The 26,747-nt window shown below is 37.1% G+C and overlaps 1 protein-coding gene across 5 annotated transcripts in view; it reads right to left on the bottom strand.

Moving 5' to 3' along the window:
- Positions 1-26,747, bottom strand: part of LOC148411847 (mediator of RNA polymerase II transcription subunit 13-like) — a 91,586-nt gene that overhangs the window by 34,297 nt on the left and 30,542 nt on the right. For all 5 annotated transcript variants that reach the window (XM_088434182.1, XM_088434184.1, XM_088434183.1 and 2 more), the window contains exon 3: positions 2,480-2,564. In XM_088434182.1, the coding sequence (XP_088290308.1) occupies positions 2,480-2,564 (85 nt within the window). The remainder of the gene's footprint in view (positions 1-2,479; positions 2,565-26,747) is intronic.

The following is a 26,747-nucleotide window of genomic DNA, read 5'->3' as shown; positions in this document are numbered from 1 at the left end:
CAAAGAAATATGTTAGACAAATTTTGCCTCAGTGAGACAAACAATGTATGTCAGGACGGTTTAGCCTGGGTTGTTACAGAGAGTCTTCATTTGCATGTATATATCTTTTTGTTTAAATAAGGGGGAAAGCTGTTGTATTAGTTCCAGGAGTGTACTGTATGTTTGAGACACATTTTGAGTCAGTGAGACAAGCAATGTACGTCCGGGCGGAGCCAAGTTTAGCCTGGGTTGTTACAAGGAGTCTCCATGTGCATGTGCACAATCAATTTTCCTATAAGTGAGGAAAGTAGCAGTAATTGTTTAAAGGTAGTAGGTTAGAGACACATTTTGCCTCAAATGAGACATGCATATATGTCAGGAAGGAGCTACGTTTAGCCTGGGTTGTTTCAGAGAGTCTTCATGAGCATGTACATATATATATATATATATATATATATATATATATATATATATATATATATATATATATATATATATTTTTTTTTTTTTTTTTTAAATAATTGAGGAAAGCAGTAGAATTTGTCTTAAGGGACGATATTAGAGACACATTTTAACTGCGTGAGACAAGCAATGCACGTCCGGGTGGAGCCAAGTTTAGCCTGGGTTGTTACAGAGAGTCTGCATGTGCAGAACCTTTTTTTTTTCCTATAAGTGAGGAAAACAGCAGTAATTGTTTAAAGGAAGTAGGTTAGAGACACATTTTGGCTCAATGAGACAAGCAATGTACTGTGCATGTCAGGAAGGAGCTACGTTTAGCCTGGGTTGTTTCAGAGAGTCTTCATGAGAATATACACTTTTTTTTTTAATTAAGTGAGGAAAGCAGTAGAATTTTTTTTAAAGGACTCTTTTAGAGACTCATTTTGACCGAGTGAGACAAGCAACGCATGTCCGGGCGGAGTTAGGTTTAGCCTGGGTTGTTAGAGTCTTCATGTGTATGTACATCTCTGGGTAATTATTTATTCATTTACTTAAAAACTATGGATGTTGGAAAGTTGTCGATTACTTGAAAAGAAAGAAAAAAATCATTAAAGTTCATATGTTCTTATATTTTGAGACTGATTATTTCCCCTTTGACTAAAAAAAAATATCGGTTATTCATTTGTTTCTAACTCCTTTGCTTGTGATTGTTTGATTAAGAACCACTTGACTCAAATTTATGCTTAATGGGGAGGGAAAAAAAAAAAAAAAAAAAAAACTCCTCGCCTGGCGACAAAGTTTCGAGGGCGATCCCGCCCGCGCCCATAAAAGGAGTTAGCTTCAAGGTAATGGGAAGGTTAATTCGGCCTGCCCCCAATGATGATCGCTGATGCTTCACTTAATAGAGAGCAAATATGTGCCGCTTCATTTAACAGATGGCTGTGGCTCAGAAAGGAGAGCTTTGGCTACTTGAGCAAATGATTCACTGCTCCGATTATTAATTTCAGTAAGCAAGAGGCTGACTTTTCAATTGTTTCTTTCAGGGATTTTTGTTTGGGGACGCGTTTTGGATGTCTTTCAAAATCGAGCGTCGAGACGGCCGAGAATACCATCGAGTGGAGCATCTTGGTGTATTCTAGTTAGTTTTAGGATGCGGGTGGTTTATGTTGATATTTCTTCTATTTATACGCAATGTGAGACGGTCAAAATGGCGCACTGATTAAGTTCCGAAGACACGTTTTGACGTTTTTCTAGAGTTGAGACATTCCATAACTCCAGGTACATAATTATATATTTTTTTTTTCGTACTATCCTCACTTTATCCCTTGTGATGTTATGTTACAAATTATGGCATTATTCTATGATATTATAAAATAATCAATGGGGGGAAAAAAAAACACTTAGGGAGCTGAAATTTCCAGCAGATGATTAAAACATGTAAAATTTCCAAATGCAACCATTGCAACATTTCTATGTGATCGCAGCTGGACTTGCCAGGTTTTGAGTACAAAAATATGAATTGTCCAAATTTTGGATTATATAAAACCATTCTAATTACAATTTTTGAGATGCATTTGAATAAGATTTATGACTGATTTTCCTGCGATTTTTGCACCTTGCATTTTAATAAGATTTATGACAGATTTTCCTGCGATTTTTGCAACTTTCCGTGGAGCAGCTGTCAGCAACCAGAAAATTCTTCGTTGACTCGTGTTTTACCTCAAGACACTAGGTGGCGTTAGCGAACGATTTTGAGCGATGATTGAATGAGGAAGAAAATCACCGCACAAGGGTTAAAGTCTGTAGAAAAAGTAAAACTTAAAAAAAAAATACATTTTTTTTTAAAATAATAAAAAATAAATAAAAAAATAAAAAATAAAAATAAATAAAAAATAAATAAAATAAATAAATAAAAAATAATTTAAAAAAATATTGTAAACTGTGGATTCCAAACAGGCTTCTTTGTGCTTTGCTTTTTGCCTGATTAATAATAATAATAATAATAATAATAATAATAATAATAGCACAATGCTATTGAGGTATTGTACATTTTTGTCATTACCTTTCCAGCAGGTTGTGTACGGCCTTAAACAGCAGGGTCCGGCACTCGTAGGATAGTCCGCACTCCCACAGACCCTCCTCAGCCACTGAAAGGATTAAAAAAAAAAAAAATCCTCAAATTATATATGTCAATATAGAGCATTATTACCCCCGCTGCTTTATAATCCCTCTGGGTGGCAACAGTAATGATGTTTTCCGAGACATAGAAGCATCTGCACATGGCAGCTTGAGGATTATAAACGCGGCGGGCTTGTTGATGGCGTGCTCTGTCACCGCATGCGCTGATGAGGAAACCTGCGCTTCATATCGGGAATTGCGCTCGGGGATGGAAATGGGTGCTGCAATGTCGCCGTGTGTGTGTGTGTTTGTGGGGGGGGGGGGGGGGGGGGGGGGGGGGGGGGGGAGTGTCATGTCGGCTGCGGCGAGGGGCCACTCAAGCCCAGTGCAGTTGTCAGTCCGGCTTAACCCAAAAGAAAGAGGCAGTCGAGGAGGCACTCGCGTGCTCGGGTTCTTGCACATGCGTGTCTGCTTGTGGGACGGCCCCCCTTTTTTCTTAAACCCCGCCCACACAGCCCAGGGCAAATTTAAAAGAAAAAGGAAAAAAAAAAAAGCAGCTGACATGCAAGTAAGGCACGCAGTCGAGTCAAAAATAAGGCAATTTGGGTCAAAAAAGGGACTGACCCACCTGGGTCAAGTTGACCTGAAAATATTGGGTCAGACTTGCTCAAGTTCACCCTTAGACCCAATTAGGATAAAAAAATGGAATGACCCACATTGGTCAATTTGACCTAAACAGAAGGGTCAAAGTTGGGTCTAATTGATACCCCCCAAAAAGGACTGTAATCTGTATTTCAACCTGTTGAGCCTGGAAAGGGGCTCCTCCCGCCTGTGGTCCCTTCTGAAGGTTTCTGATTTTCCCCAAATTGGGTTTTTTGCGTTTTTACTTCTCCTTCTGGGAGCTTTGAGGAGGGGATGCTATTGTGTATCTATAACAAAAAAAAATGTCTCTGTGTGACTTCTCTTTTCAAAACAAGTCTCGACGTGACCTCTTTTCACCTGTGAAGCCCTCGGAGACTTCAGTGATTCAGGGCTTTATAAATTAAATTTGATTGATTGATTGACATGGTTCAATTTTACCTAAAAAATATTCGGTCAAACTTGGTCATATTTACCCCAAAAAAAAAAAACAATTACGACTTTTAAAAAAAAAAAAAAAAAAAAGGGGGGGACTGACCCGCCTAGGTCAGTTTTCAATTTTACTCAATTAAAAAAAACAAATTATATTATATTATATATATTATATATATATATATATATATATATATATATATATATATATATATATATATATATATATATATATATATATATATATATATATACACACACACAGATAAAAACTGTATACAGATATCAAGATGTAAATATAGATATGATTTATTTATGGGTAAGAGAACGAAACGGGGAATTTACTGTACTGCAGCACATGCTCCCAAAAAAACACACACACATGGAAACACACACACTCAGAGCGTCCAGTTAACAGTGCTCGTCTTTGTTCTGTGCTATATACCTGCAGGGCTGCATGAGTGAGCGTGTGCAGGGTGGGTGTTGTGTTTGTGTGTCGGGAGGCGTGTGTGTGTGTGTGTGTGTGTGTGTGGGGGGGGGGGGGGGGGGGGGGGGGCAAACAAAACACAGCATCATCACAGCAAAGAGGAATGCAAAGATCACGTGCGAGAGTGGGGTGGGGGGGGGTCTGATTTATGTCTCGCGTCTTCCCATCCTTGTGCTCGGTTAATATTTTCATCTCTTGTGTGTTCTCCCCCCCCCCCCCCCCCCCTCTGCCTCTTAACAGGGGTGAATGAAATTTCCTTACTCGCCAGAATTACCCCGTCGCCATGGAAACGCAGGCGGCAAGAACATGGCGTCCTGGCATTCAATTTCAACAGCGCTCCCTCCTCCTGCGTCTCCACCTCCTCCTTCTTCTTCCTCCTCTGTTCTTTTGCTTCCAACACCCTATCCACCTCCTCCTCTCTCTTCAGACCCCCCCCCCCTCGCCCCCCCAGCCCTCATTTACTCCTGCTTGAGGGCGCAGACAGGAAGCTCGCTGGAACCAGCGCGCTCTATCTAACACAGCAGAGAGATGAGCAGAATGCCAAGTCTCTGGCAAAATCCAGCTCATTAGCTCTCACCGCTCTCCTGATATCTCCTCTTTTTCTGAACACCTCTTAAAAAAAGCAACTTTTGCAGCCAGCTCCTGAACGCAACCCACAAGATGGCACTTTTTTGGGCCGGATTTTCACAGTTGCCACCTCTCGCTCTAAGTCCAGACCGAAAAGGCAACAAAAGTGCGACCAAAAGACCAAAATCCAGACCAAAAGACAGAAGTGAATGCAATTCATGTTATTACATTGGACGCTCTCCGCTTTCTATTGTTGTTCCGATTGAAAATGTGACTCCATTGTGTTCCATTCAAGTTAATCAAAAACGAGAAAATAACGTCTCAGCGACTGGGTCATTCATTCGGCGCAGAAGATAAAGAATGTGAGCGCTGTTATATTTGTTGTCTACAAGGTGCTGCTGCAGCATTTGTGTTCAATTCGTTGCTTTAAAGGTTAAATAGATGCTAATTAGCATAAGCGAAGACATAAGTTCCTTTAAGCAATAGTTTGACTCTCTGTAATGATGAATCATATCTCTAAATATTTACCTCATGTCTCAAGGTGCCACGACTGAATAGTGAAGAAATCTATGCAAAGGAAATTTTGGTAACACGTTTTTTTAAAATTTACTTATTCAGTTATTTTTTAAAATTATAATTTCCATAATCAATGATCAATCGCAAGTTTCAAACCTGTTTTTTTTCAAAAACAGTTTTATATGAAGCTCAAATTTGGGAATTTAGGTGAAATCATTATAATAAAAAAAAAAAATTAAAAGAAAATCCAGTACCAATTTGGATCGATTATTACAGGCAATTTTTTTTTCTTCTTTTAGTCACCTCATTGAAACAATTATTTTCATAATTTGGCTCAGTGGTTCAGTAGATGACAGGAAAAATAACTTTTCAAAATAAGAGCAAATCAATTGGAACATGAAGCAAATTGTGTATTTATCAAAATAGGCTGGAATACACGATATATATATATATATATATATATATATATATATATATATATATATATATATATATATATATATATTATTCTTACAAAAAAGTGACTACATACCAATGTGAACTGTTATTAGTGATACCATTTTCTAAATTATGAAAAAACATTGAGAACCAATACTCCGTACCATACGGTACCTTTAATATCCTAAAAAAAAAATTAAAAAAAAAAAAAATAAACTAATGCACTCCAACACACCAAAGTAATTTCCAAGTGCGTCCTATAAAGGGTTACAGTCAATGTGGGATTTTCACCACCGCGGTCCAAGAAAAGCAACTGTAAAACCTTTTTTTTTTTATGGCTCCCAACAGTAGTAAGGGGACACACAAATCCCCCCCCCCCCCCCCCCCCCCCCCCCGCTATAGTTTGCACCATACCACCACAAGTGTCAATCGCTTAAGAAAAAGCAAGACTCTGTGACGGCGTCAAACTAAACAGTGGGAGGAATTGTGTTTGCAGGCTGGAGGAAAACACGGCGCCACTGTCACTGTAGCAACAGCGTGTCACTAAGCGCCACATTTTCAGATTTACTGCCTGTTAATCAGGGGAGGGAAACAGATGGCCCCGGGGAAAAGCGTGCTGCAGAAGACTCAAATGTGCAGCTGAGTGCAATAGGGCTTTAATGCATCGTGATCCGTCATTCATCACAGACGCGGCGGACGCAGCCAACTGCGGGACGCCCCGGAGGATGGAAATTGGGCCGCGTGCTATCAGACGCACTCGCGCAATTAGATTAAAGTCATTTGGGGCTTTTTACTGATTATCGCAGAAAACGAGGCTGAGACGCTGCGGAAAAAAAAAGGCATTAAAAAAAAAAGGAGGACTAATCTTGTATCGGCGAATGGTATCGGCAACCGCTACGACTACCCGATGATTTACTTATTTCGCCGTTTTCAGCAGGAAAGAGTCCGTATGTACTCCATAATTTGAGAGGTAATTTAGTTTGTGCAATGTGCAATTACCGGTAAATTATTCACCGCCAAAGATGTCATTTTACTTTTTTTTTTTTTAAGAGTCTAGACATTTCATTCGATGCGTTCATGTTTTTTAAAAATGCGGACATTAAATGGCAGCTACTTGAGTATTAAATCGATACTTAAATACACTAATGACATTAATTTCTTCGATAATCAAGTATCTTGGTGTATCAAGTATAAGAGTGTCTGGACTCTTAAAAAAATAATAATAATTAAAAAATATATATATATTTTGTTTAATTATTATATATATATATATATATATATATATATATATATATATATATATATATATATATATATATATATATATATATATATATATTTCATTATTATTTATATATATACATATTTTTTTAATTATATATATATATTTTTTTTAATTATATATATATATATATATATATATATATATATATATATATATATATATATATATATATATATATATATATATTTATATATTCCAACCCCCTCTCATGGCAGGTCCAAATATGTCCTAAATGAGTTATTAAAAAAAAAAAAAAAAAGGACAAAAAATGTAAATAAGCTCCTAAAAACCGAATATCTGGGCTTTGGAAAGACTTACATTTATGTCTCTGGGATTGAATGAGTTAATACCTTTAAAAACAAATTTTGCCACTTGTTGACTGAAAATGAAATCACATTTGCTCAGCAACAGCCAATCGCGGCTCAGCTTGCGGTCACATGACCAAAGAGTTGATTCATACCAGAACCTTGAGCAAGCCTAACATCATTCTCAGTGATTCATTTCACGACAGGAACTGGCTAAATAAGTCAAGTATACCTTCAAATACGGCCGGTATCAGCTCTGGGTGAAATTTCAGCTCCCTATTGTCTTTCTCTCTTTGACGTATCATTTCTATGGTGTAAAAATCTAAAGCTTGGACAAAATACCGCAAAAAGGGTTAAGTACCACTCAGCTAATAACACTGGCGATCTTAGCCATGTTATGAAAAAAATATTCTTGGATACGCTGCAAACGGCATGTTTCCATCAAGCGGTGAGACACCATGTCATGGAGACATAAACTTGGTCCAGGAGGACGCGTAGAGAGAGTGAAGGCTTCTGGGAGAAATCTGGAATCAATTAGGTGACTGTTCTAGAGTTGCTCGCATAGTTGCGAGGGTGAGTCAGACAAAAAAAACAAAAAAAACACCAAGGTTGTGTCTGAAGGTGTTAAGAATGTTTAGCGCAAACACACACGCAAAAAAAAAAAAAGCGGCTCGGATGGAAAAGTTGATGGTTGTCTTGTTTTGGTGAGAAGAGAATTTGAAGCGGCGGAGTCAAGTTGCAGTCGGCGGAGTTCCGCCTCCGCGACGCGGAGGTCAGAGTGGAGGCTAACTTTCCGATCGTACAACTTGTTACTTCGCTGCACTTTGCTTTCCTCTTTTGGCTTTGACAACAGGGGAATTTGATTCGGGGTGTAGGGGAAAGAGGAAAAAAAAAAAAAACGACAGAGGACTTGCAGGAAGTATCTGAGCAGATGTTGTGGAAAAACAGATTTAGATTCTTTCTTGTTTTCATGAGAAGATATATTTGGAGCCATCGGTATAGAATTTAAGTTCATCTAAAGTCCGATATTTAAGGTCATTTTACACGTAACTCATTCACTGCCAGTGACGGCTACAGACGTCAAAGATTCATTTTTAATGGGCTGCCATTGAGTATGTGAACTACCATTCACTGCCATCATCCTTTTATGGTATAATGTCCAATCCTTTGATCTTAATAACAAAGGCATTTCGCATCAAATGGAAAGCATTGAAAGGTGACACTAGGGAGCTGAAATTTCACCCAGATGGTTAACATGTCAAAGTTTAACTTGGCATGATCAATTACCAGTGGAATTAAATGTTTGGTTGCTACTTTGTGCATTTAAATTGTGATGACGACTTGCGATAAATGCGGAATTAAATTTCAGCTCCTTATAATGTCTTCTTTCAATGATTTCCCTTTGATGTGAAATGCCTTTGATGTAAAGCTCATTCAATCAGAGAAAGATGTTTTGTTTTTCTGATTGATGTGGCTGTGCCATATTGAACATTGACTTGCTGTCACCCTCTGGGTGAAATTTCAGCTCCCTAGTGTCTTCTTTCAAAGCTTTTGATGTGAAATGCCTTTGATGTAAAGGTCAAATGATCAGCGAGAGATGCATTATTTTTCTGATTGACCTGGTAATGCCATATTGAAATTTGGTAAGTTGTCGCCATATGGGTGAAATTTCAGCTCCCTGGTGTCTTCTTTCAATGCTTTTCTTTTGATGTGAAATGCCATTGATGTAAAGGTCAATCAATCATAGAAAGATGGATTTTTTTCTGATAGATAAGGTTGCGCCAACTTGTCAACATCTGGGTGAAATTTCAGCTCCCTAGTGTCTTTTCTCAAAGCTTTCCCTTTGATGTGAAATGCCTTTGACGTAAAGATCAAACCACCAGAGAAAGACAGATTTTTTTTTTCTTTTTCCGATCGATATAGCTGTCCAGCTAAAACGCACCGTTGACGTCTATTTCCGTCAACGGCAGTGAACGGGTCCGAAACAATAAGCCCCGTCTGACTCAAAGCGACACAAAGAACTGCAAATATTATGTTTGCGTCTCCGCATCAAGACATAATCGAGGAGAAGCAATTGTCACGGGCACGCTGAAGGGGAAAAAAAAAAAATCAATAATTGAAACCAACACAAAACACTAACATAAAAACCCCCCACTAGCACAGCTCAAATATTCACTTAGTCCCGTGCTCGGATCAAATACAGGATTTGCCGTCTTTTTTTTTTTTTTTTTAACAGATTAAAAAGAAATATGTACAGATAATCATCTCGGCGGAGCCGGGAAACAGATTGCACGCGATGAACTGTTTAATTGATTAAGCATCGGAGTTGTGGTGATAGCATGCCAGATAGTTGACAGCACAAATATCAACAGTCATTCAGCGGCTATTTACTGTATTAATGCTGAGTTGGCTGTGCGATTAAAAAGACTGGCGGGGAAAGATGGCGCAAAAAAAAATGTGCGGACGCTCTATTTTTGCGTGCTGGCATCCGGGTAAAAAGCGACTTTGCAGTCGCTCGCCGCCGCGCTTCACGCACATGCGAAGCGACTCGTTTTGATGTTTGGGATGCGGCGCCGATGACTGCAAAGTGCCGAGCGTTCTCCCCTAAGTCGCCGCTGATGAATAAATGAAGGGGACGTGGTGTCTGAGCGGTGTTTTCGCACGTCGCCTGGAAATTCTCGTTTGCGCTGGCACGAAAATCACAGCTGGCGTTCCGCGTTCCATAACGTTGACATTTGATGAAATAAAATGAGAATTAAAGGGGGGAATCAACGGAGGAGGAGTTGGCCCAATCAAATGTACCGCTGATAAATATTTCTAGCAAATGCAATGATTTTACAAAATGTCTGATTATTCTTTTAATCCTTGTGTTAGTTTAAAGTTTCCCAAAAATTAAAAAAATTAAAAATTAATATTAAGTTAATTAAAATAATTAGCATAATTAATATACATATATACATATATATGTATACACACACACATATATATATAATATATAATATATATATATATATATATAATATATAATATATGATGTAATATAATTAATATATAATATATATATATACTATATAATATATACATATATATATAATATATACACATATATATACACATATATATACATATATATATATATATATATACATATATATATATACATATATATATATATATATATATATATATATATACATATATATATATATACATATATATATATATATATACATATATATATATATACATACATATATATATATATATATATATATATATATATATACATACATATATATATATATACATACATATATATATATATATATATATATATATACATACATATATATATATATATATATATATATACATACATATATATATATATATATATATATACATATATACATATATATATATATATATATATATATATATATACATATAATGTGTGTGTGTGTGTGATAACGTCAAGTTGACCGTACAGATAAGAAGAAAATAAAACAGATGAATTCCTCCGATGTTCTTTAATGAAGACATCAAGCAAGCAGGTCCCATTAAAAGGATGCGCGGCGTACTTTACGTCTCCTCTGAATGCCTCCGCTCTTTTTGGCTTAATTTGCCGAGCGTGCTTCCTTTAACCGATGAGATTATAAAAATGTGTATCACCCTCATAGTCTGATTTTTATGATGTTGCCTCTCCTCCAAAACACACTGCGTTTCCTTTCCACGTGAATTCCGCCTGTGTAAAAGTGTCAGCTTGCTAGCGGCTGAGCTTTTATTGACAGTTGCCTATTAAATATTACATCAAGACGTTAGCGAGAAACACGGCGAAAAGAACGTACGGAATCTCTCCCTTTATGGCGAGGAAGATTATCTCGGTGCAAAACATACGACTTTTGAAGCGAAACGTCAGGAAGGATAATAAAGCCGGTGAGATATTAAGAGGATCTAAAAGAAAAACACATAAACCTTTTCAACTCCACTGTTAGCCTCTTTAGCAAGCGTGCGCTAGATCAACACTGAACTCTGCCTGTTGATTCTGGAAAAAATAAATAAAAGCATGACGCAACAACACAGACGCTACACATAAACAAGTTACAATCCAGGAGCCAGTTTGTTGGTCGACTTTGTCCGTAAGTTGTTAGTAATAATAAGCTGAAAAAAGAATGTCAATATAATAAATATATATAATATTTACTTATAATTTACTTATAATATTTAGGACGCACCAACAGAAATTTGAAAAGTAGAGCAAAACTAAATAAATCCTTCATATTTTCTTGTGTTCATATCCCTAAGTTATATCTGTTATATCTACATTTCCCACATTGTGAGCGGTCAGTGAACGCCCCGCCACTGAATGCGCTCCAATGCGGCTCGAGTACTTTTTGCCATAAATCGTAACCTTTAAACGATCCTCAACGTTTTAGTAATATTCCTGTGTGTAAACGAGGACGGACTCAGACGGCGGTTCGGTCCGCTTGCTTCTTTCATTGAGAATAATGTGGCAGCGTTGAAAATATCGTGGCGACAATCTCACCGTACCGTAATCGCAAGCAAAAATCAAGTCAAGAAGATCTCAGGAAAGCATCTAAAGGGCATTAAAGCATTATGGAGAGCAGCATGTAAACTAATAAAATAAAAGGTCTCATTTGTGTGCTGTTGACCCTCATGTTAAGCCACAGACACTTGAGCACCTCATTAGAAGTGAATGAGGCTCCAGGTGGGAGGCAAGGCGGCTATTGAGAGGCTTAGCGGGACTCCGCGGGGCTCCCCTACCGCCACTAGCCGCAGATTGACACTTTCTCTCTTTCCCTTCCCCGAAAGGATGAGCGGGAGTTTGCTGGAGAGTCCTCCTGGCTTTTTTCCCCAGGCGGGGCCAAGATGCACTCGATTCAAGCATGGAATGAATCTATCTACTCAGTGCCTCCTTAGGATGTGATGGCGCTTTTCTCGCATCAGATGAGTAGTCAGGTGACCTCCATTCATCTTTATTGACACGCGTGGAAACCTTCAATAAGTTCTGGCGGAAGCGTATTGGCACACAGGACTTAATGCCCGAGCCCGACTGAATATACGTGCTGTATGGTGGCATTGGTGACAGGAGCACTACACTTTTCAAATGAAGAGCACATGAATTGGAACATGAAGCAAGTCACGTCCTCCAGTTTATTTAGTTTAGGTATGCATTATCATTTAATGCAGTGACGGGAACAGTACATTCCTCCTTTTAAAATGAGAGTAAATTAATTGGAACATGAAGCAAGCAGAGTGCTGCAGCTCATTTTGTTTCCGCAGGTATCAGCAAATCTATCATTTATAGCTCTCTAACGCCGTGACAGGAACAGTATAGTCTTCCTTTCAAAATAGGCGTAAATTAACTGCAACATGAAGCAAGCTGAATACTCCAGCTCATTTTGTTTCCGCAAGTATCAGCAAATCTATCATTAATGACGTGACAGGAATAGTATAGAATAGTCTTCCTTTCAAAATAAGAGTAAATTAATTGGAACATGAAGCAAGCAGAGTGCTGCAGCTGGTTTTGTTTCTGCACATTTAATCGGATCTGCCATTTAATGCGCTTTAATGCAGTGACAAAAACAGTACACTCTCCTTTTCAGATTAAGAGCAAATGAATTGGATCATGAACCAAGCAGAGTGTCCCAGCTCATTTTGTTTCTGCAGGGATCAGCAAATCGAATGGAATACTTTTTATTTCCGTGGCAGGGACAGTACATTTTTCTTTTCAAATTAGGAGCAAATGAATTGGAACATGAAGCGACTTCTCGTAAAATTGTCTTGTAAGCATTTCTTTGCAAAATGTTATACGCCCGTATGTTAAATGCTTTATTGTTATTTGTGATGAGCAGACGGGCTAAAAATACAGCAAAAAAAAAAAAACTTTGCCTGCAGATACCACTCCAAATTCGGCTCCAAAGTTTATTCAATGCTGGTTAGAGGAAAAGGCAGAGAATCACAAGAATAACCTATAGAATAATAAAATGATCTCCGAAAAAAAAGAAGGCCATGCGTACGCCACTCGTTGCTCTATTTATGCATGAATTGGTCTCTGCCATTTGTTAAAACATGCAACCTTGGTGGAAAGCGTCTGCAGTGGACGCATCGATTGTGCGGCTGCGGCAACAAAATCAGCTTTTCTAAGCTGATTTTCAAAAAAAAGCCAGAAAAGGCCAAGGGAGAAAATCAATTTGGCCGTAGTAGTCACTTGACGCCGGCTGAAAGGCCACACAAACCGCTGACGGACGTCCTCAAACGGCGGGGGGAAGCGGACCACTGCATTATCCCGTCCGAGGCACACACGCGCTTACACCCGTGGCCGGTCCGAGTAAACGTATCATTTACGACGCTCCCTGAATGCATCCCTTCTTTATCATTCAAGCAGAAAACAAGCCTGTTCAAGGACGTAATGTAAGCCCAATAAAACGTATATGAATTTGTTGTGAATCATCTGTGTTATTGGCTGCTGTTTTTCTCATGGCTTTGGGCATCAGTTAATGAGGGAAAACAAGCGGATCCGGGCCCTAGAATTTTAATTTGATGTCTGCTGACTTTTACGTGAAGACTGCTCTTGTGACTTCTTACGGCGACACGTTAGTTACTGTTAGGCATCGGCCGATAAAATGTCACCGTTTCGATACCTGCTGATAATGCCGATAACTGCTAGTGAGCTATTTTTGCAGTGCTTCTCGATTATAATTTGCAAAGCCCCCCAAGGAAAGAGAAAACCTTTTACACCACACCACTCGCCGCACCGACTATAAATCAAGAATATTATGTATAAAAATTATATAGGTACAGTGGACCCCCGCCATACAAAATCAATACGTTTCGTAAGGCAAAACAGTCGTATGGCGGGCAATGGAAACCGATGCTAATTAGCTAGTGCGTATAAAACCCCAGGTAAAAACATCCAAATATTTATACACATTAACAACTGGGAACAAAATAGTATAGTAAGTGCTACTTAAATATAATATAAATGTGTACAATTAAATAACATCATAAATAAAGCAATAAAGCAATTACCGAAAAACGCCTGAAGAGGGAGGCAAAACAACATAAACACAGCCAACCCCACAGGTCATGACAATCCTTGAAAAGAGGGGGGCGAAAAAAAACTTGGGATTGCACGTCATAACATGAAGAAAACGTAAGACGGGGACGCTGTAACCCAGAGGTCCACCGTATACATAAAACTGTACCCGTTTAGCATCAACAAATGAACAAAAGCAATATGAATTTTCAGAATAAATCTACCTGCGTTATTTGGCATAATATGGGTAAATATGGCATATTTATTCTTATTTTATTATAAAGCATTTATTCAGTACTATAACAGCAGAAGCGGGCACAAGAGGAAAGAAGACATCGTGACCTCGTGATCTTTGAATGGCTGTTATTTTCTTGAAGATAGTAGCCACTGTATGAACTTATAACTAATAGTATATATCACACACACACACACACACACACACACACACACACAGAGCACTAGTACACTATTACGTGGTCTTTCCCCAAAATCTTTAGGAAGGCAACGTTTTGTAACTACGGCAATTCCAATGAATAACAGGGGGCTCAACAGGATGTGAGGTCACAGCGGTAGAAAACAATAACCACACATCTCTGTCCATTCTCCTTGGGAGCAAAAATAATCTAAAGCCTCTTGTCTTCCTTCCTTGTGTCTTTCCACAACTGTTGACTACATTTTACCGCGTTTATACAGGTTACGGGTTAGTCTGAAAATGGGAAAAAAAATGAACAAAGCGTTTTCCCGCCCCACTTTTTGAGAAGGACAGGGGTATTTAAACGGAGGCGAATATGATTAGTTGCCTTGCAGAGTTGACTCAACAAACCAACAACAACCGATGTCTCACTTTTCTCCGCCTGCCTGTCAACTGGTAGGAGTCACATTTGCGATACCTTGGAAATTTCCTTCTCTCTGTAATATCTTCAAAAACTCTTTCCTCCATCTGTTTACTTCTTTAATATTCTCTCTGTCGCTCTTTCGGTCTCGCTACCCCCCCCCACAAGACGCAACACACACATACACACAAAGATCTCATTCTTTCTGGCTGTGGTTTTCCTCTAAAAAAAAAAAAAAAAAAGAAAGAAAAAGGAAGGAGAAGAAGCTTCCCTCCCCACCACCCTCACCCCGTTCTGTGTGCAGCTGGGAACTTCAGCCTTACATCTAGTCTCCCTCACACACACATTCAAAGTAGAAGGTCAAGAGGTCACAGGCCACGCCCTGGCAGCCCAAAGGGGGCGGAGACCAAAAGAGGAGGGAAGGAAACGAGAGCTCCTCAGTCCTTCCCGACAAGTTTACAGACAAGTAAACACGACTGAGGTCATTTTTTCCTCGTTTTCTTTTTTACCCCCCCCCTCCCCACACACACACACACACACACGCACACACACACACACACACACACACACACACACACACACACAGCCAACTCCCCCACCGCCAGTGCATGCCAAGCTACAGAAGGAAAACTTTACTTGTTACGCTATGACTGAACATTTGTGGAGCTGAACAGACCGCTCGCACTTTTGAGGTGTGAATTTTTCAAAAATGAGCCAAGAATAAGGGCCCAGATGTTCCCGTTTCCTTAACTAGCCTTTTTTCTTCCTTTTGGAAGCAAACTCCCCCTCGCCATCCCAACCGCTACATGTATTGTACATCTTTTAGCGCGCCTCCTCCCCCAATTTTTCTCCTTCGCTCTCATGTTTTCCTTTCTTTAGGGGGGGGTTACACATTCCACATGTGACTCACTTTTTCACCAGCAACGGGGAGGGAAAATGAGTCAAACATTTCTAATCTTTTCAGAATAGGAGGGAAAACTTGTTCAATCGTACATGCAGGCTAAATGCTAAAAATGTAGCTATGTATCCCATAATGCAACAATGAATTGACTTGTGCATACAAATACTGAGGCAGTAAGGTGGAAACAAGTCAAATGGACAAAAATAATAATTACATGTTGACTTAATTTTCAAATTTATATGTATACAGTTATAAAAAAGATTTTTCACATGAGTATGGTGTATGTATATATATATATATATATATATATATATATGTATATATATATATATATATATATATATATATATATATATATATATATATATATATATATATATATGTATGTATATGTGTGTGTGTGTATATATATATATATATATATATATATATATATATATATATATATATATATATATATATATATATATATATATACAGTATATATATATATATATATATATATATATATATATATATATGTGTATATATATATATATATATATATATATATATATATATATTTTTTTTTTAATACACTTGAAAATTAAGTAAACTTCATAGTATTTTGTATTATATTAAAATGTCCTCAGCAACACGGTATTGATTGTAAATACACATACTCTGTGGCATTATGGGAAAACTATTTAAAAAAAAAATTATGAAATGTAGTGCTATGTCAGGCCAATGATAAATATATATATATATATATATATATATATATATATATATATATGTATAGAGAGAGAGAGATTTTTTTTTTTTTTGCGCGTGCACAAACATATCCGTGCATTATATGAATTTCTTCTATTTTATTTTTTACTAATACATTTGAAAATACGTAATTAAATATTATAGTTTTGGTCATTTTTATGCTATTAAAATGTCTGTTAAACATTTTTTTCCCATAATGCCATGGGGCATAGATTTATTCTTATATTGAGAGTAAATGTAAAAAAAAAAAAATATTTTCTTTTTTAATTTGCTAATGCATGATGGCAGTATGCTATTTTTTTGGGGGGGCAACATTATGCCAACAAGTCCTAAACTTTCTTGATAGTATTTGTAATTTTTATGTGGTTTTAATGTTTATGTGTTTTAAAATGTCCGTTTAGCATTTGACATGTAATTATTTTCTATTTTATTTCATTTTTTAAACTAATACGCTTGAAAACTAAGTAAGTAAACATTACTGTCGTCATGACTGTGTTTTTTTCGCCTACTTTATTTTTGTGCGGAAAATAAGTCTGCTCGGGGAACAAGAATTTCATTGTGCTGCGTTAGTACGCATATGACGATAAAACTCAGGATCACCTCCATCGGTCTGACTTTGGATGGAGTCTTGTTCCCATTGAGCCAAGTAGCGACCTAGTTACCGACTCCATTAAAAAGAAATAAATAAACCGAAACCGAAATTATTCGCCGCGTCTGGTTTAAGTTGCGTTCCGGCGAGAGACGTTCCCAAGACGAATCCCGAGGGAGCAAAGGGGAGCCGGCATTGATTGGCGGCGGTGCGCCAAGCCCCGCCCCCGCCTTTTATTTGCCGAGGAGCCAAGCACGCTAACATCACAGAGGGAAGCGGCGAAAAACAAGAGAGGGGAGCAAAATAAAGCACAACAAAGAGGAGGGAGGCGATGGGAAGACTGGAAGAGTCGCAGGAAAGAACGCGTGCCAGGGAAAACTTGTTGACACAGAAAAGCGGCTCGGGAGTTTGTTATGGATCTGGGCTACGTTTCTTTTCCGCGTCATTCTGTTTTCTCGTCTTACAACAAATTAGAAGGATATCACCCAAAAAATAAATAAACACTAGGGCTGAATCTGGAAAACTTTTGATTAGTTCTTTATTTAAGCATTAAACTAATCATAGAAAAAATATATGTGAGATGTGTTTTCACAAAATCAGGCAAAATTTTAAATTTTAATATTTATATATTCTAGTTCTACCCATAATTCCCTTTAATATGATATGTAACACATGGGTAGGGGCAGCTCAAAAAATTTCTATTTTCTTTATTTTTGTCTAAAATTCGCCTGCTTTTGTCAAAACACGTCACATAAAAACATAAATAAGTGCTGTAAAGTCATTAAAATTCGTTTAAATAAATCAGATTTCATCGGTATTTTCTACAAAGCCTATAACAGATATCTACGCAAGTAATGTGTTTGAATTAACGTAAAACCATCACGAAAAAATGTGTTTTCAATGAGCCATTGTAAAACTTAAAAATCTAATATATATATATATATATATATATATATATATATATATATATATATATATATATATATATATATACATATATATATACATATATATATACATATATATATACATATATATATATATACATACATAAAATGAATAAATAATAATAAAAAATATACAATACACATATATTTGTGTATTTATATTATTTATTTATGTTTATATATATATATATATATATATATATATATATATATATATATATATATATATATATATATATATATATATACACACACACACATAAAATGAATAAATAATAATAAAAAATATTATATATATATATATATATATATATATATATATATATATATATATATATATATATATATATATAATATATATGTGTATTTGTTATTTGTTTTGTTTCTATATATATATACAGTACATGTATACATATATACACACATGAAATAAATACATAAATAAAAAAGAAATACTATATATATATATATATATATATATATATATATATATATATATATATATATATATATATATATATATATATATATATACAAAAATAAATAAAAATAAAAAATAAAAATACACATTTATATAAATATACATATAAATACTTACATAGCATTTGTAAATATATCACTAAATAAATACTAATAAATCACACCATCGACCGAGCACACAGTTGAAGTGCTGCACTCTGTTTACTTGTGTCGTCATGGACAAATATTTCGATTTCTTTGATGATGGGAACGTTTAAGCAAAAACTTTTTTTTTTTTTTTTTTTTAAACACCTGTGTATGTCAACACAGTAAAAGCCAATATTACCGAGTGCGACTTTGCCTGAATATGCCAGCTGTCCGCTAGCGGCTTTTTGTAGCCAATCTCGCTAAATTCACAAGGAAACGCTCCTTTATTACATTTTTATCAGTAAATACCATTTTCAGCTCACAGCAGGCAAATAGACACGCGTTCTCTCAGGAGCGCGTTTCCCTGCGATGAATAATAATGACGATTTCTCTTTTAAAACAAGCCCATGAAAAGCTCATTTTCCCCGACTCTCTTTTTATTCCGCTTCTTTATTTTTAAATGACCTGTGGGTCCCCTTGCCCTTAATCTCTAACGCCTTCCGACAAATTCATATTCGCCAATTTACTGCCGGTCGTAATCTTAAACGCTTTCTAAACCAAACCTGTGCAGGGGGAGGAAATTGTTGGTGGTGGAAGAACTCCCCTACTCAAGAAAAAGGTAGAAAATGTGAAATGTGCGTAAAAACAAGCGTGAAACTACAAAATTAAAGCTTACATTGCTTCCGTTTTTGTGAATGAATAGAAAGCATGTTTTTTGTTTTTTTTTTATTGATCTGATGGCCAATAAAACAATTTTAAAAAGTATTATCTTAAGGGTACTATTTATTTGAACTTTACAAGAGATTCTGCTGAACATGGGAAAACCCATTTTTGTTTTTAGATAAGTAGAAGGTCAACATTTTTGTTATTTTGAAATTTTGTAGAAGACCACTGTAGCAGACTATCCGCGACATAAACAGTGGGGTGAAAAATAACACAATTACCGTTTTTTCCGCACTATAAGGTGCACCTAAAAGCCTTATTTTTTTTAAAAAGCTGATGGTGCGCCTTATAATCAGGTGCGCCTTATATATGGATCAATATTGAGATTGGGATTCGTAGCTGGGGAATGAACTGATAAAGTAAGCGTTACCTGTTTCTTTTGTGTGTTTACAGTTGAACAAATTTGCTCATATTGACATTGAGTTATTATGCTAGAGAGTTTATACTTATTATTTGAGTTATTATTGTTATTCCTTTGAGTATTACTATATTGTGATTGAAAAAGTTTGAAAATAAGTCATTAATTGAGGGTGCGCCTTATAATCCGGTGCGCCTTATATATGGAAATAGTTTTAGAATACGTCATTAATTGGGGGTGCACCTTATATATGGAAATAGTTTTAGAATATGTCATTAATTGGGGGTGCGCCTTATAATCCGGTGCGCCTTATATATGAAAAAAGGTTTAAAATATGTCATTGATTGGGGGTGCGCCTTATATATGGAAAAATTTATAATATGTCATTATTGAGGGTGCGCCTTATAATCCGGTGCACCTTATAGTGCGGAAAATGCGGCACGTGTCAAAAAAGTAACTTCCTACAAGCGAAAGCAAAGTCACCGAGGTGTCTCTGCTCGGTTTTAACAAAAGAATCAGACACCGCGCGCGCGGCACGCTGGGAGGCAGCTGCTAATTTTCGACGATGGGAAATGAAGATTTCCCAGCAGCCCTTAAAGTGTACTGAGCGGCCCTGTCAGCAGTGCATAAAGATTGGACGCGTTAACGTTGGTCCCGGCCGCCGTTAAGCAAGGCGCGCAAGCTTTTGCTCCCTTAACAACTGCTGCTGCGCTGCACTTCAAGCAAAACACTTCACGCATCACCGATCCGAGGATGCGATACTGCTATTAGGTGGACAGGTGCCATTGCGTGTGTGTTGGGGTGGGGAACATGGCTATAAACGCCGCATCTGTTCAGCAAATCTGCCCTACGACAGCAAATTAAGGAACACTTCAGCCAAATGTGTTTATTTGGTGTCTTGCTGGGAGTTCAATTAACCAGTTTGCGTCTTGGCGTTCGTTACACGGCCACCGAGCCCACCAAAATATCCAGACACTTGGGGTCCTTACGCCAACCATCAAGCCAAATTTGGTGCGTGATTTTAGAACTAAAATAGCTTTGGGGTTATTGTAAGAAACTGAAAAAAAGGACAATTATTATTGGCTGTGGTATTTTTTAAATATTATTTCATATTTTGTCCTATATGGCAGTTTATTGGAATTAACATATTTTTGATACAATGCAGAAGACTGTATAATTTGGTGCGATCTCACTTATGAGCTTTAGTTCGGTCTTGAACCCTCCTGTGATTTTGATTTGCAAGGAACAGCAATAATGTCCCTGGGTCATTTTGACCCGGAGCGTATTTAGTAACCCAAACGTGTCAGAAATATGTATAATCCAAATACAATGTTTTGTTTTAACCAGTGATTTATATTGATGAAACAAAAAAAGCAACAACATCTCTGGGTCAATATGACCCGAGGGTGTGTGCATTTATTTTTAAAAAAAGTTTCAAAAACAATGTTTTTTGATTGAAAACCCAATCAAAGAGTGACAAAGGCAATATTTGATCCATACCCATTTGTTACATTTGTTTCTGTGGGATAACAATGGGTCAATTTGACCCGGGGGCCTTAGTAATCATCAAGCAGACTCAGGAAGAAAAAAAAAAAAAAAAGTGTAATTTGCTGACTTTGCTGACTGATTTTGACTCAAATGTTGCTTATTTATCCAAAAAAAAAAAAGTACTTAGGTCAAGCAGAGGCACCGATAAACTACAATCAACATTCACTTTAACTTTCACACGGGTCAATTTGACCCACATAATAACAGGAGGGTTAACCGATAAATATGGAGCAATCTATTCCGGTTTTCATGCAAAAACATACAAAAAAGGGGCTACCAGCAAAAATGACTGTAAAAAAAAAAAACAACTTGCAAATTACTCATTTTTTAACATGTTTTAAGGCGGTAACAACCCTCAGAATACACTTAGACACTTTTCTCATAACGTGAACGTTGGGCCGCAAATGCCACCTCGGGCCGTGGTTTGGACATCTCCGTTCAAGCCATTCCGTTGTCAACATATTCATCTCAGTCTAAATCATTCGATTTCACTCCACATCATTAGAAATAATTTCATACGATTCTACATGTGTCAGTTTTTTTTTTTTTTATTCAGTCGTGAAAGCTTTGCGTGCACGCAGTTCCCCCCTTCTGTTGATTCCATTACAGGTTATTGTTTTTTTCACAAGTCCCGCTGCTCTGATCTAACTTGTTGCTCGCATATCTTTATTGCACTAGAGCTGATAATGGATATTCACGAGGCTGAGTTCTTTTTTTTTTTTTTAATTCCTCTCTCATTTTGTTTCGTTTTCACTCCCACGGGAAGGCAGCGACCGCTCAAACGTTCGTAATGACGCTGAAATGTTTTCAAAAGGAGAAGGCTCGTGATGAAAGTGAGCCATTTGGTTCTGAGACGATAATTGACACACTTGAGATGAGCTATTTAATCATATCGACACTTTGCTGTTTTAAAAGTGCTTTAAATTGAGAGTGGTTAGCCATATAGTGTACGTCCTCCACGTAATCTGTGCGGTAGTGTTAATGCTGAACTGCTTAACAGGTATGTGCTCTTATTTTGAAATGTCAGGAAGTGCATAACACAGGAAATCGCGGACATGCCAATGCTAATCTTCTTGTTGTTTTTTTTTTAATTTCGGTTTAGCTAGTTGAATGTTAGCTTTGAGATTAGTTCCAAAAGACAATGCTAATATATTAACATTCAAACTTTTTTTTAAATTACAGTTTAGCTAGCTGGCTATTAGCTTAGCGGTTGATACTGTGGATTTTTTTTTTTTTTTTTAGGATTTAGGCGGGCTCTGTAAAATACTCTATTTTACTCTAAAATCGCTAACTTGGTTTTCGCATGAGTTTCGATCACAAACTTACGTAATTTGGCACTATTAGTTGGTTAGCCCATTAAACATTTGGAAAGTCATTTGCATCCTGTTTATGAAAGGCTCTGTGAGAAGTTTGATTGATTCACAACTGGGACCTTTGTACAGATTGGGGGAAGAAAGCAAAAAAACCGAAGCACATTTGCAGTAGATTTTATATAAATGCAACATTTTCTTGGCTGTGTTAAGTCTTCCTCTTTAGCTCACCTTGACCACATGCTGACGCGGAGGCAAACGGGAACGCCGCCTGCGGCGTGATCAAAGTCATCAGCCTCTACTTACTGTAACTCCTCACCCGAAAAAAAACCTTACGATCATTATCAGCTCCACTTGAAGACTCATATACCACATTTGTGCTCTAACAAGTGTAATTGACCCCCACTGCATAGTTTGAACACCCCCGAACATTTGAGTCAACCACAACCGCAGATTGGATTCGCATCAGTCGGCAAAATCAAATCACGTGTGGCTGCTCATGTAAAATGTATAAAAAGTGGGCTTAGTTGTGAATCCTGCAGAACACCGGTGGGGTTGTTAATTCAAAATAAAGTCTTAGATTTTAGATTTGCGAATACTTTCAGTTTTGGCAACTTGCTAGTTTTTAACAGTGAACCAAAATGTTTATAATTAGCTTGGTAAAAGCTAGCTTAGCCTGTCAAGTAAATTAGCGCTGCCCCTGTTCTTATTATAACACTGATTATAAAAACAAGCGTTTCTTGTAATTTGCTAGCAGGAAATTCAATCATCCTAGCAATCAGTTGTTTGTTAGCGATTAGCCGCTAACGTTAAATATTGAATAACCTGAAAAAAGTATCTCAGAGTTGGTCTCACACCTAATAAATTGCTTTTGCTTTGCATAAAGGTCTCGTTGGACCACAGCTGGGATATTACGATATGGCAGTTATTTAAATAGCCGGATAAAAGATAATATCTCTCTCCTGTTTTGATGAAATATTCATCCTTATGATGAATTATCTCATTATCCGCACTCACAGATTGTGCTTGCGCGTGAGTATTAACACTGCGATGACGATGCACAATAACCTCTAAAAATCTGCTGGCTTGTGTACGATCCCGCAGCTGGATGAAGGTACGGTACTTGCTCTCTGCATTTAAGTAAAATAGGAGAAAAAAAAATGTGTAAAAAGTAAAAGTACTTATTCAACTCCTACACTTGTTTCTCAGTGTGTATTAGTACATTACAAAGTGTCGATAAATACGAAGGTAGAAATTAAAAGTTATGTGGAACACAATCATGATAGCGTTTTTGTTAATAAACAAGAATCATGCTAACAAATGCTAGCTGTTATTGGCTCAACATTTATTTTATAAAAACGTTCACGCTTAAATTTGCTAACATTGCGACTATAGCTAATGCTAACATGAAAACATGCATCTTACTTGCTTGACTTTTTTTCAGTAATTTAAACCTGAAAAATGTTCTCAAATGTTAGAAAAAATGTCAGAAAAATAATCAAGTACAGATGCTAATGTAGATTTGCTAAGGTTGCGAAATAAGCTAATTGTAACGTAAAAACCTGGACCTTACTTAGATGGCTGTTTTTTTTCTCTGATTAGACTGAAAATGTTCTCAAATGTGTAAAACAAAATCGCTAGAAAAATAATGAACTAAAAGTGCTAATGTCGTGAAATTAGCTAATGGTTACATGGACACATGCATCCTGTTTTTCTTTTCATGAGATTAGACTGAAAATGTTTTCGAATGAGTCCAAAACATCATTAGGAAAATAATCAATAACAGATTCTCACTTCGATTTGCTGATGTTGTAACATTAGCTAGTAAAGATAACAAGCATCTAGTATGTCTACTTTCTAATTAGACTGAAAATGGTTCTCAAATATACAAAAACAACGTTAAGAATAATAATCAAATACAGACGCTCACTCACATTTGCTAACGTTTTGATATTACCTAATTGAAATAAGAAAACATGCATCTTGTTTATCTTATTTTCAGATTAGATTGAGGATGTTCCCAAACGTATTAAAAAAAAAGAAAAATAATCAAGTACAGACGCTATTTTAGATTTTCTAACGTTGTGACAGCTAACGGAAACATTTTACTTTGTTGGCTTTTTTCCGATTAGCCTGAAAACGTTCTTAAAATAAAAATACATATACAGTAAATTATAGAAATAATCCAGTGCAGCTTCCCACTTACATTTGCTAACGTGACATTCGCTAACGGCAACATGAAAACTAACCGCTGTGCGAGCGAATGTGAGCGTATTCATATTGATGACTAGCATCCAAAATATGTCACTTTCCCCGCAAGTGAAGGCAACATGTCGGTGACTCAGCTCATTCATACTTTTTGTGGCATTTTATTTTTTATACAGCCGCCACATTTCAGGCCAAGCTATTTGAAGACGCCACTTAGCGTGAAAACAAGCTCCTTAGCGAAATGCCATTGAAGCAAAGACAATATCGGCGAGGTGGAGCGAGCCAGAGGGGGCGACACTCCATCCTGGCCGCTCGCGCTGCTGGCACTATCTCAAAGACATCATTTATTTAGACTTAAGCACCAGTCAAGAGATTTATCACCTTCAAACAATAGCGACGCTCTCGCCATTTAACTGCGCGGCTACTCGGCACTTCCTCACGCCGACAACTTTGGGTCGGCGGGTTCACGGACAGGCGTCATAATTACAGGATTTTGATACCGCCGTCACAATTACTGAGAAGGGGATACACGTTAGTCTGATCTTTATTTAGCTTTGTTTATCGCATTTGGCTAACACTGCAGCATACCCGTAGGCTCGAAAAGTAAAATAAGCAAGTAAAATTTATTGGGAATTGTTGCCGTTTTATTATGTCTGTTCAGGATTTCCATTATGGGTAAATGTAATGTAATAACAAATATGTTTTGTGTGTGTATACTGTAAATATATTTACAGTATACACACACAAAACGTATTTGTGAATAACTACATTTGAACACACTTGATGGCTAAATGCTAAAAACATAGCATTTTTTCCCCATAATGGAAATCCTGAAATGACAAAATAAAACTGCAACAATTACTAATAAATTTTACTTATTTGCTTATTTTACTTTCAAATATATATATATATATATATATATATATATATATATATATATATATATATATATATGTTAAAATGCTCACTGCACTGGCAGCTCAACACACTACACTACACTACACACAACACACTACAACAAAATACACATTTTGTGCATACAATAACAACATAAATAGCATGTCATCAAACAATATAAAGGTGATCCAGAGTGCAGTACCGGTAAAATGTAAGTACTGTACTGATTTGTTCATCCGCGCTCCTCTATAAAACTGAATCAACTCATAGTGCTTTTTTTCTTATAGGAATATAAACGTTACGTTGTTTTTTTTTCAAGCGCGCAATAGATTTCTCCCGCAAAGCCTAATCTGTGGCTGAGCACCACGCTGAGTTTATTTCTCCATCCTGCACGCTTCCAACAGGCTATTAGACGACTGGGGACCGACTGTGTGTTGGCAGCGGTATGTCTGGAACAACAATATCAACGTACAAAGTGGCTCTCTGTATTACACGCGCTGGAACAAAGGGCTTTCGCCGACATCTGTCAAGCATCCGCACGCTGCGCCTTCAAAGCTCTTTTCATGGCCAATTCGCACTATCGCGACAACCTCTGCATCCCCCCCCCCCCCCCCCCCCCTTCTCTTGTTCTAATGAAAGCAGAGGCAGAATAATATAATCCCTCCGCCGCCTCCCCCACGCTCTGTCTTCCTTCGGCTTAGTCGATACGTTGGATTTCGACACACGTGCGCGGCCAGATAATGCAAATGTTTCTATAAATAGGGGCAATAGTGCTGACAGTAGCAGTCTCCCAAGTGCGATAGCTGGCTG

Source organism: Hippichthys cyanospilos, chromosome 15, assembly GCF_059441005.1.
Source record: "Hippichthys cyanospilos isolate Australia breed blue-spotted pipefish chromosome 15, RoL_Hcya_1.0, whole genome shotgun sequence".
NCBI lineage: Eukaryota > Metazoa > Chordata > Actinopteri > Syngnathiformes > Syngnathidae > Hippichthys > Hippichthys cyanospilos.
This window is presented reverse-complemented; position numbering and strand designations above follow the sequence as displayed.